We start from the raw sequence: 12,632 nt of genomic DNA on the forward strand, positions 1-12,632 counted from the left end.
TGAGGGAGGGCAGCGGGCTCGGCAGCAGGAGCTGAACAGCTGCAGTTGGAGCTGTCGCCTGCTACAGTTCCCACGAAACCCACGAAGTTAGGTTCTGGGAATACCAACACACACTTCCCAACAGGTCCTAACACACAACCTCACACACTTCTGGAATAAGTGTAAACTAACAAAGCAGAGACAGAACTGGATTGTCTCAAAGATAAGGGTTGGGGCTTCTGCTTTCGTTGGCCCAGTTCACTGTCTTTGTCTCCAGAACAGTTTGAACCCCACAGGTATCTGCTCTGGTCCTGTAACTTTCCAGACAAGGCAGCGCTGTATATCCAGCGCCCCTGAAAATACAGGCAGAGCACAGTGAAGGGAGAAATGCTTTTAAAGACCTTATGGAACAAGATGATAATTAGAAGAAATCTAAAAAAGAAGAAAGGAGACTAATTGGAACAGTTGCACAACATAGCTGGAAGGAGACAAGCAGAACAGTACACTTCAGGCAAAATCAGATGCACGCCACAGGACATCATGGCTCCAAAACAACTTGGGCAGAAAATAACGTGGAGATTATGGTGGACCACAAATTGAATACAGTCAAATATCACTTTGAGACATACACACAACACAGGGGAGGCATTACAGGCACTGCTTGGGAGGCCCCAGCGGGTGCGCTGTGTCCTGATTTGGGTACAGCCATTTGAGGACAAGGGACACAAATGGAAGAAGAGCCACGGCTCAGAACAACTCATGCTATCAGGGGAGGATTGGAGAATGGGGTTTGTTTAGTCTTGCAGGCAGAAAACAGGGGTGGCAGGATAAACTAAGGGGCTTCCCAACACACCCAAGAACCACTCGCGGGGAGTCAAGTCACCAGGCCTGTTCTTAATAGCGTGGAAGAGGAGATGAACAAGATGAGGAATGACAGCTTAATTAGCTGCTGAGATGATTTATCTTAAATACTCGCTGACACCCTTACTGACCCGTAGCCTGTCCCAGCAGTTTTGTCCCTGCGGGTGTCCCCAAAGCTGGCATCTGTCAGCAGTGCTTTGTCCCCAGAGCCACTGGGGTGAGGCCAGGGAGTGCTCTGCCCACACCCCAGCCACCCCGTGGGGACCCCTGGCCGTCTCCCCAGTCCTCTCACTCAGGAACTCCTCATTTCCCACCACTTCCCACCGCAGAGCTTGCTCCTGCTTCCAGCTCCAGTGCCCCAGCTCCACACACCCTGACCCCGGGGGGCCCAGGCAGACCCCAGCATAAGGCAGCAGTTCCTTTGGTTAATTACTTTGATAAAGATGTAAAACAGCACTGATTATTGAGAGAAGAAATCGATCGCCGTGTTTTCAAGGAGCTGCAGCAACCCGGGGGCTGGAGTGAGGGTTTAAGGATGATGAAACTGAAGCTTCAGTTTCTTGTGGTCTCACAGTGGCAGAAGACTCAGCCAGCCAGCAACACCAGCCTGAGCTACTGTTTAACCTGCAGTGTTCAGAGGCCCTCAACATTTCTCCTGCCTTCACCTGCAGTGACATGGGCCAGCAATTCTAAATTGGACCACAGGGTAAAATACACACGCAAGGAAAAGCCCAGTCCAGAGAGCACTTTCTTCCACCACTTGCAGTAAGAATTTCCAAATACCAGAATTAGCTCGACAACTTTGTCCATAGTTCATTGCAGTAACCATGGATGGAGAAAAGCAGCTTTCCCCAGTGAACAGGAGGACAGAGAATCAACTTACAACTGAAATAATGGAAGTTTACACCCAGCCTTGCATGAGTTGGTAAATAACAGTCCAAGACTTGGGGAATGACTTCAGGTGTCTTGTTCACATGCATTAAAAGATCATTCAGAACCAAACCATAATTGCCAGTTCTACCCATAGAAACCAGAACATTCTTTCAGCTAGAAAGCAAAGGATTATTTTGTAACGTAAAAACTGAAGTCTGCAGATCAGTTGTTGGCATGAATATTTGAAATGCTGTAAGAAATAAGGTGCTTTGCGTCTCATAACCTGTTCAGAAACACAAAAATCAGGACAAAATATGCCATAAATTCTCTGTATCATCTGGGGGAGGGGCCCAGCAGCAGAATGATTCACCGTGCAGAGGCATGGAGAGCACAAACGTGTAGTTCTGTGAGACAGCCCATACACACAGATTTCGGTTTCAATTAAACCATGCGGATACCAAACAAACTTTATATCCATAAAGAATTTGTTGGCATGAACATCCTAGAGACAAACGAGGATGAAGAGCTCCAATGAACAAAAGTTTACTAGTTATGTGGTGAAACAGGGGTCTCATTAGTAAAGGCAGGGGTGTAACCAGGTGAATTCAGTAATCTCTCCTTCTGCCATACTTGTCTAGCTGAAAAACACTTGGCCCCAGACATTTTGAGAGGCAAATAACCTTTAAACTCTTCCTGGAAATGCACTATATGAATAATTAAACAATGCCTAAGGATTACAGAAGGGTGTTTTGTACAGTTGTGCTCAATAGAAGGCATTAATTCAAGAAAAAAATACGTGGTTTTTAATCAGTCACTGGGTTGCCACTTAACTATTGCAACAGAAAACTCATGTAACTCAGATTCTATTGGGCTTCAGCTTTGTTTTTGTTCACTCCACATACAATTAACAAAGAAGCTACAAATAAAAGCTTGATTCTATTGTATCAGACCCAAGACAGTCTTGCTGGAGCCATGATGTGGTTTTTTTTCAGTGAAAAACAACGTACATATGAGACTTCTCACCGACTGAAGCAGCAGCAGCAGCAGCAGCAGCGTTTTCCAGCCTGTTCCCTGCCTCCTCCTGGCTAGGCGTGAGCCCAAACACAATTCCAGTTGACTTTTCCAGCTCCAAGTGTTTCCTGTTGAAATGTTTAACAAAAGCAAAAGACTCAGTGCCACACACGGAGATGCCTTAGCCTTCAGAACACAATTTTTATATTTTTAAAAAAAAGTTTACTCTGTTCAAGCCAACAGTAGATCCAAGAGGATTTAAAGAAATCCAAACTTGTCCCGGCTAGCAATACAAGAAGCAGTAACAATCCTTGCCTCAGAACTTAGCCTTGGGAAGGACCCAGGCCCAGAGTTTGGGTACAGGGACGTGGCTTTTGTTGTTCTGAGCTGTTTTTAGGGCAAAAGTGGACATGGCTTTCCTACAGCAACCCCTCAAACCCCACATGGTCTCTGGAGAGCACCCATGATGTAAATTAACCCCAAATTCCAGCTGCTTCTGCTCCATTCACTCAGTCAACTCAAGCCTTTTTTTTTTTTTACATTTTTAACTTCAAAGTCTTTATAACCCCAAATAGATGAAGTATCAGAAAGTGATCTGTTTCTGTAGCAAGCATTACAGTAGTCCCAGAGGTTTAAAAATCAAGACTGACAGAGCCTCTTAGATACTTTATACATAAACTTCTCTGAGATGGCAATCTTTTACAATATCAAGAGCAGAATTAAGGGCTGACCTTTACCTTGTGCTCTAAAAAGTACACTCCATTACACTTTCTATTTATATTCTGTTCCCATATAATAGAGTTTTGACTCAGAAGCCCACCCAGGAACACTACAGAGCACCTCTTGCCTGGTTTTCTGGGGTTTAACCACACACTTCCTTCACAAACGCCAGCACAACGGCCAAGTCCAAGTGCCTGGAACAGAAACATGCTGTGGGGCATAGGTAATTATGGGATTTAAAGCATCCAGATATAGAAAAATATAACCTCTGAAAATAGCTTCCACCCTACAGCTCCGCCTGCGCCGTGGAGGTGTGCAACACCTCTGACAAACACGGCTGCTCAGAAATGCACTGGTTTGGGTTTTAAAATCCACTTCTGAAAAGAAAGGGGGGGGAGGAAATCTGATTCACTAAATACAGCCTTTAAGTGTAAGTGTATATTTAGTATTCAGATGCTTACTGTGATGTTAAAGCATGATTTCAATTTTCATTAGCCACTGCAAAAGGAAAAACCAAACCAAAACTGCAGCTCTATAAACGGATCCACACCTCAAAGTTCCTCCACAAGTCTTTGCTACAGTGGCACTAGTGCTGCCAAAACAAACGTATCAAAAGGTCACAGGTGCTTAAAGAACAAGTTTATTGACAATATCTTCACAAATAAACAGTCTAAAGAAACTTTCAGAAATCTCTAAACTTAGAAATTTTAAAATTTTGTTCTCATTGGCAAAATATTTAAAAAAAAAAAAAAACAACACAAAACCAAACAAGTGTAAGATGTCACTGTATTTTTAAACTTTCCCGATTTCAACATTTTGGTTCAGTCCTTCACTTTTATAACACACATCCAACCCTTAAGCACAACGAAAATGAGTCCAAGTCCAACGTTCCTTCCGCAAGGGGATCTCAATCAATAAGATTTTTATTTTGTTTTTTTTGCAAGCATCTCCCTGAATCCTGTCTGCTTAGAACTCGATAGGCAACAGCAAGAAATAAGCTTAGGAATATTCAAACTGATCCAAATTATGGTGGTGTTAATCAAAACCTAGGTTTGCCCAAACCGCTACAAACCATACCCTGTAGTACAAGAGACTATCCACATGCATCTCAGAGGTCATTTTTGTACTGCAGGTATGTGAACTTAAAACCAAAGAGGGACCATTCTGATAAAAATGTACTCAGGTATTTCATAACATTAATATTTATTGCTTTATATGAATACTGTATTGAAAGCCCAAGCATTCAGTTTACACACAAATTATACAATTATATACTGTTTCACAATGGCAGTGAGCACTCATTACAATCTACAAAAAATCTACTTTACAGAAATTTAAAAACTCTAAATATCAAAAAGGTACAGTTGAAGAAACAGGTATAAATTTGGCAGCCAGTAATTGTGACTGGGAGGTTGCAGCTTGCATGTCTTTAAATATGGGAGCTGGAAAATATCAAGAATTGAAAGCAGGAGTTTGTGCTTTGAGCTGGTTTGAAAAAAAAAAAAAAAAGGTAACACTGGCTGTCAAAGTAGCATGTTGAAAAATATTTAGTTCACTTCCAAAATGTTATATAAATCGTGGCGATTTCTATGCACCCCTCTTAGTTGTTTAGCTCAGGTACATAACTATGGTCATATATTAAATCTTCCAATACAGTGGTGTGACGACGCCGATGCCATCTGCATACCTTAGGATAACTTTGAGACTTCTCTACAATATTCACAATGCTCCAAGAAGCACTCAAAAAGTACCTGTTTGTTTCTTCCAAGATATTTTCTTATCGTGTTTTCAAACATTTCTTCTACAAAAGCTTAAGCTAATGTTTTGATTACAACGTTCTCAACATAAAGCACATTTTCGCATAAATAAAATGAAATCCTTTCACTCAGGCACCTCAGAAGTATACAAAAATGTTGTAATCTGAACAGTTCTCTTGGAATGTGTTTACTCGGGTGTTTCCAACAATGTAAATACTTCCAGGGTTTCCTATGGGCCAGATTTCATTTGGTTCTGTTTTCCAGAGGCAAAACAAAGTGCCTTGAGAGGTGAAGTCAGTCTTTTACTACAGAAAAAGTCTTTGCTGTATTTATCTTTTATAGAAACAGAAAAATATACCGTATTTCCCCCTTAGCCTGGGGAGGGTACACATAGGTGTCCATGCGTGCATATATATGTGTGTATGAAATGTAACATTTTAAACACACAATGTAAGGTTTCACAAAGTGTAGTCAAATGAAAATCTGGCAACCAGCATGAAACCCTGTATTTCACATGTCAAATGTTGAAACTGTAACCAAAATATGAAGTAACTGCTATAGCCGTCAGAAAAAGACAAGACAAAAAGCTTTCTTGCTTACATACAACTAGGTGTGGTAATCTCCAAAAAGTTGTCAAAATTATAATTACCTTCCAGTTTAAAAACTTTTATTCTAAATAAAAAAAACTATACACAAACCACTGATTTGACCAAACGAAAGTTCAGCGGTAAGCAGGACCTGAAGGAGCTGGTATTCACAGTTCTTATCACGTACAACTCTTTCAAGGTTCAATCCATGGAGAAGTTTATTTTACAACCTGCTTCTTTTTGTAAAACTAAAGGTCCACTTTATTACATAAAATTATTTATACAGTGTAAAACCGGAGCCTTATGGAAAATACTGCCTCTAAGTGTATTTAAATTAGTCTTGCTCCATAGGTTCATCTGCAACTTCTGTGGCTTCATCGCTGTTTTCCATAGGGGTCTCTGATGAAGTTTCTGGGGTTTCACTAGCATAGGACCCTAACTCTTCCGTTTCACTGCAGTCAGCTCCACTGCTGCCAGATCCACTAACTTCACTGTCATCCGAGTGCAAATCCTTCTCTGCTGGAGACTGATCAGACTCCTCCATCTGATTGTTCTCCTCGGAGGACTCTTCGTTCACAGTTGAGGATTCAGTGTCTTTTTCTTGATCTTTTCTGTCTGGACCAACATTTCTGGGAGACATGAAGGACTCTAGAAACAGGGAAAGCAGAGTATTACTAAGGCATTTTTAAACATCTTAATCCTGCTGCTTTCCACTCAACAGTCCTACAACACAGCCCCGGCCAGGAAAACTGACAATCCCAGATTTTATTACAAGATGTAAAGCATTAGCCAACTTCATCAGGACAGCCAAGCTACCCTAACAGACCATAAAACAGACTTCTTTCCCCCTCTATTAAATACATAGTTTCACTTAAGCTTCAGTGGATAAAGACAGAGTCTAACAAGTAACTTCCTGCTTCCCCACATTCCTTGTCTTCAGCAGTCTTTTGGAAACACTGAAAACATTAATTACTGTTTCAAGTTCACGTCCATGGTGATCCAGAGGAACACTTTACAAATACATGAGCCACAAAATATAACTATTGAAAGGAAACTTTGGAGAATGTGTAACAAACAGATCAGTCCCCTAACTGCAGTTATTTTTTAATTAGGTACAGGGCCTGCCTTCGAGTGAGGTGATTTTCACAGTCCTAATAGGATCCAGAGAGAGAGCTGCTCAGCCTCTGCAGTAAGAGTGTAACTTTATACCCCTACTTCAGCAATTTACGAGTAATAAAGATGACATTCAAATGTAGATATGACCCATCCACTTCTGGAGAAGAGATGAGAACATCTGATGATACCCTAAAGCATGGACTCTTGAATTCTTGGTGCATCATTACTGCCTCATAAAATCTTCCTGGGCAGTAAATTACAAGTCCCATTTTTTATATATTTTTCAATAGAGATGTATGATAAAGAAATAAGAAAAAGAATTGCTAAAATTGTGAAACTGAAGCATGGACAAGCAGTTCATCTTCATGCACAAATGGAGACATTCAGTAATCTCAACAGGAAAGAAAATCCAAACTCCTTGGAACCCACACAGAGCAAGGACAAGAAAATCTGAAATACCTTCCTCCTCTTCCTCTGGACAGCGCTGTCTGGCACCAGTAGCATCTTTTTCTTTATCCTGAGATGTAGAGGATGTTTCTGTCTCTTCCCCCTTGCCTAAAGAAACTTCACTGGAGGCAGTTTGGTTAGGTGCATCTCTGGCTTCCCCTTCCTTGTCAAATTTAAGTCTTTTTACCTCATGTCCTTCTGCTTCTGCAGGATCATCTTCAGAGTGCTTATTTTTTACTGGGCTGCTCTGAGCACCTTCTGATTCAGATGCTGGTGATTCACTATAAACAACAAAAGCAGCTGTAGTTTTTACCGAAAAAAACCCATTCTGTGTCTTGTAATACTTTAAAAAAGAGGCAACTACTTCAAATTAAAAACTCACTCTATCAGAGTTAACAGTGGAACTCACTAACCCACTTCACTTATTACCCAACAAAATCACAAAGCCACCACTCCTCTACCCGACTGTGGAAAATGCAGAGCACTCAGGCTGCTCTGCTGGGTCCAAATTACAGACAGCTCCCACTGTCAGAATCAGTGACAAACATTTATAAGACATTGTAACTGGTTGCAGTTTAACATCCCGACACAAATACCAAACTGTGGATTTCTGAACCCTGTTCTCCACTCTTCATTTTTACTATACATCCCATACACTTACAACTGCAGCTGTGGGATCTTGAGCTAATATTTATCTAGACAGCCCAAACAGCAGCAAGTGCACATCAACTACTGCTCCAGATATGCACATGTTAAGACTTACTTACCTTATATGGTCATTCTTTATTTTTTAAATCTATGTGAAAAAAGAGAATAATAAAAACTCAAAAGACATTACTCCTCACAAACCTGTGTTTTTTATCTTCTGTCTGCTGCAAGCTTGATTCTTTGTGTTCTGGGCTGTCTGGCAAACCGTTTGTTGTCATGGGAGTTGACAAAGAGACCTTCGGCCGATTCACTGGTCTGGGAGTTCCAGGACCATTCACATTAGATCTTTAAAAATAATAACAAAAAATTAACCCATTCTTTTAGTAAAAGTGATTTGTTCCTTATAGGCAGAAAGTAGCTACAACATTGTTTTAAAAGATCACCAAAACATAAGCAAAAGGAGATCAGGTGCTTCACTATTTTCTATTGAATAAAAAAAAAAAAAATGCTTCACTATTTTCTACTGAATAAAAAAAAGTCCTTGTTTACAACATGCAAACTATGGTAAAAGGTTTAAACAGCAAAACAAAAAAATTCTAAGCAATGAGGTGACAAGAAGATAAAACAGAGCACACAGATTGTATGTTCATGTTTCCTCTACCCTCCTTCCCCCAGTATGCTGTATCATGCCCTGTTTCTGAGGCTACCTATTTGGGACCAGACTATGTATTGAGATAAGGGATCTGAAGCAGCTATTTCCAGAAGTACCTTGCTTTCTTTATCCAGAAGTTCACTCCTGAAAGAATACTTACCTGTCAGAGTAGCCTGGTGAATTTCCTGGGAACATAACACCATTCATCCGATTTAAACTATTGGAGTTATTTTTCCTAAACAAAACCAACAAGAATGTTATGAATAAGGGAACTTTAAATTACTTGAAGCTCGTTTGCACAAAACTCCCCCTCGTAACTGATGTAGTCATCCCACTGTCATCCTCCTGGGGTTCTCTACCTCTGCAGCCATTACCAAGGGGAATCCATTTTTTCCACAACCAGCTGTGGTATAAAATAACAGGTCAGTGTTCAGGGCTAAGACTGAACTGCACCATGTATCCCACTCCAAAGCTGTTTGCTTCTTCCAAACTGTTACCTCACACTTGTAGACCACTACCCCTACTGTTGACTTCACTACTGATCATGAAACAACTGAGCTCTGCAGGTCTGTCTTTTGCCACACCACGAGACGTGTATTAGACACGCATCCGCATTCTCCCCTCTCCCAGCCCAAGGTTCAACTTTCAAGGAAGACTTCACTTACTCTGAAGATGGATATACACAGCTGACAACCATGACATTCTGTAAGATACAAACAACACAGAGTTCAGAACAGAAGCTTTGGCTCTTGACAACAGCCCCTAACCTGAAGAGTTACAGGACTTTGGTCATATCTGCTAAAGCATCTCTACAGGAAATCGTATTGAAAGCTACAAACAGATGACAGCTACATAAAAATTACCTCTGCTCCCTCTTTACAAGGTCAGGCCCTATGCCCAAATTTTTCTAATTTTTATCTTAAGTATCTCTGGAAAGCAAAGTATTCAAAAACTCTGAAAGACTTCTGAATTGCTGGAGAAATGCTCTATTCATACACGAGTCCTGCAATCACTTATGCAAGCACAATTAGCTATTTTTGGCACAGTCATATTTCAGCTTTAAATTATTTTTGCCCCACATAAAGGAGAGAAATGATTAATTCAATCTGCTTTGCTTAAATACCTCTCCCTCTTAAATGGCATTGCAAACTAAAATTTAGCATTCAGAAATCTAGCTTAAAAATGAGCTAAGTTTCTCTCTTCAAATCCCTAGTTAAACTAATTATACAGGGGGCTCTTGTCACAGGGCCAGCTAAACCAACCCACATGAACCACAATGAGGTCTCTCCCTAAAACCCAAGGTGTGGTTTCACAGATTTCATTGCTGGCTCGGGAACTCCTTTGTGTCTCCATTTATTCCTGACCAGCTCCTTCCACCTTAGCTTGCAAGAGTACAGCCACTGCAGCCACTGTAACAGTACATAAGCTATATAAAACCATTAGATGTGTAGCTATTAGCTGCAGTATGGCTATGAGCCATAATGAAACCAACAGACCTCTGGGAGTAATTCTGAAGTTATTTAAGTGGTACTTGTGACTGTTTAGCTGTGTTCTCTCTCAGAAAAACACATACCTTTTCCACACCTCTTAGGAATTTGTCTGTTCCTGTGTAATTCCTCCTAGGATCTGTCAGCAACTCACAGAGTCGCTGAATAGTGAAGGGGATGCTGCAATGAAACAAATATGTAACAATTTAATTTTATTTTTACTGGTAAGACTGTTAGGAAGCAACAGCAATATTGCCTTTTCCCCCTCACTGAGAGGACAGAGGGACAACACTACTGAAGTCTGGCACCCTCAACAATACAGGGCAGTCACTCAACACCTTATTTTTCCCCATCTCATGTGCTGAGGTAACAAAGCACTGCCTTTTGTGCTCACCACCACAAAACTCTTTAGTAGAACCCCAAACACAAAGTTCCACTACTCAAATAATTTGTTAAAAACAATGAAAAGGAAATCAGATCATCCACAGTAAAACAGTTTAAGACAAGCGATTCGAAACAAATTTGAGTCATACACACTGGAGCTAAAAAATCCTCAACTTCATTTATTTCATGTTTTACAAAATACATTTACAGGAAAAGCATTAAATGTTGGAATTAGTAGAACCATTATACTTTAGCTGTTACAAATACTCTGTTTTGCCACAAATGGACAGCATGTTTAGCTATCAAGAACACCTCAGTAAAAATAATGAAACTTGAAGTGAGAGAGACAAATCCACAAGCATCACAGATCCACATTGTTATCCAACAGTCCTGCACTCAATGACAAACTGTCTTGTGCCTTCATTGCACATTCAGTGACACGTTTTAACAGACTTCTGTGACTTCTGACCAAGTAGTGAAAGACTTTAAAAGTTATTTCAATAAAATAGTAAAGAGTCATGCAGTTTTACAGTTAACTGTTGAAGCTCTATGAACAATATTTGGTGCAATACTTAAGAAAACTCCTTGATTTGGAATATGACCACCACACCAAATCCCAAGCAGTGCTGACACAGACTGACATATGGGCATGTATATATCCCTGTACTGTACATATCCCTGTACTGCTCTCCAGTAAAAAAATTCAACTGTTCCCATTTTCTGAGGAACTCACAACAAAGTTTCCTAAGCCTACTTCATTAGCTAACATCATATGCTGTCAAGCTTAGTTCATTAGAGACAAAGAATTTACTTGATCAGTTAACTTTTCCACATGGGTACAGCACTGATTTTACCTGCTGTTTCTCACTGATGGCCATTTTGGTTTGGGGTGAAGAAGTCCACAATTAGAGACTTGGTCATTTTTTAATAGACTAGGCTGTCCATTCAAAAAAATTTATTTTACAGAAACAAAAATACACAATTTTAAATTATTTTTCATCAGCCATATCCATAATACATCTTGGAGAATCACTGCCCAGCTGATGTGTGTTTAGCTGGACCTCAGTGGACACCCACAGCAGCAAGGCATGGAGTACTTTGGAAACATCAATAAAGTTCTGCTTGCTGGGTGAATAATGACACTCAAAGTGTGCAACCTGTGAGTAACTCCAGAAGTTAAAGTTGCCTTCCTAGTTTACTCTCAGCTATACAAGGTTTAAACAAATGCCAATACCAGTTAATTTCCCTCCAAAATTTTCCACAGTAAACTGAACTTCGTTTATTGAGCAGCAGATGGCACCAAGTGTCACACTATCACCTCCTCTGCCTGCAATTTGTTCAACATTTGTAGATAAGTTTTAGCTGCAGAACTGGCAGTCACCTTCATATCTTTTTTTTTCTCTCCAGTAAAATTATTTTTAAATAGTTTAACAATGTGGTTTCAAAATAGAAGTAATTGAAATTGGTGTATGTACACCAATGTAAAAGTTTGTGAGCAGCATGAGAATTTCTGAAAAGCTTACAAATTTAATTAGTTCAGCACACAAGCTGCATGAATAGTCCTAAGCTGCCTATTTAAGATAACCACTTAAAATTCTATACAAACACACACAAAACTGCACTTCCTAGCACTCAGGAGGAATTACAAACAAAAAAAATTTATCATATGGACAGGATTCAAGAGGGATCTGAGAAAGTTTCCTGTAACAGCTCTATTAAAAAAAAGGGAAAAAACAAGTGAAAAACTAGATTATGTTTATTTGATTCATGCTGTGCAGCCAACTCTGTTATCAGACATCCCCAATAACTTACCTTGGAACTTTATTTCAATAGCAAAGGATAAAGAAAATGGCAAGTCTTTAAAAATGTTCCTCCTCCAAAGCAATTCTAAAGTACAGCATGAGAGCCTGGCCCCACAAGCTTATTATACAACATCAGGTAAGATACTCTAAGGCTAAAACAGTTTGTGCTTCTTCAGAAGAAACTTCAACTAGAAAGACTTCAAAACAGGGTTCACTCTTAATTCATTACTTGTCTGACTTAAAAAAAAAAAAAAGCTAGCTTTAATGAACTCTCTCTCACTCTTTTAAACAAAAAACTGATGAAAACA

General features: G+C 40.0%; 1 protein-coding gene across 1 annotated transcript in view; it reads right to left on the minus strand.

Moving 5' to 3' along the window:
* Nucleotides 1-4,072: 4,072 nt before the first annotated feature.
* PPP4R2 (protein phosphatase 4, regulatory subunit 2) overlaps nucleotides 4,073-12,632 on the minus strand; it is a 29,368-nt gene continuing 20,808 nt past the window's right edge. The window contains exons 3-8 of the mRNA XM_008945282.1: nucleotides 10,225-10,318; nucleotides 9,317-9,354; nucleotides 8,812-8,886; nucleotides 8,201-8,344; nucleotides 7,364-7,632; nucleotides 4,073-6,436 (exon numbers count right to left, since the gene is read on the minus strand). Coding sequence (XP_008943530.1) covers nucleotides 6,123-6,436; nucleotides 7,364-7,632; nucleotides 8,201-8,344; nucleotides 8,812-8,886; nucleotides 9,317-9,354; nucleotides 10,225-10,318 — 934 coding nt within the window. The 3' untranslated portion in view covers nucleotides 4,073-6,122. The remainder of the gene's footprint in view (nucleotides 6,437-7,363; nucleotides 7,633-8,200; nucleotides 8,345-8,811; nucleotides 8,887-9,316; nucleotides 9,355-10,224; nucleotides 10,319-12,632) is intronic.

This window comes from Merops nubicus, unplaced genomic scaffold (assembly GCF_000691845.1).
Source record: "Merops nubicus isolate BGI_N331 unplaced genomic scaffold, ASM69184v1 scaffold24858, whole genome shotgun sequence".
NCBI classification, from domain to species: domain Eukaryota; kingdom Metazoa; phylum Chordata; class Aves; order Coraciiformes; family Meropidae; genus Merops; species Merops nubicus.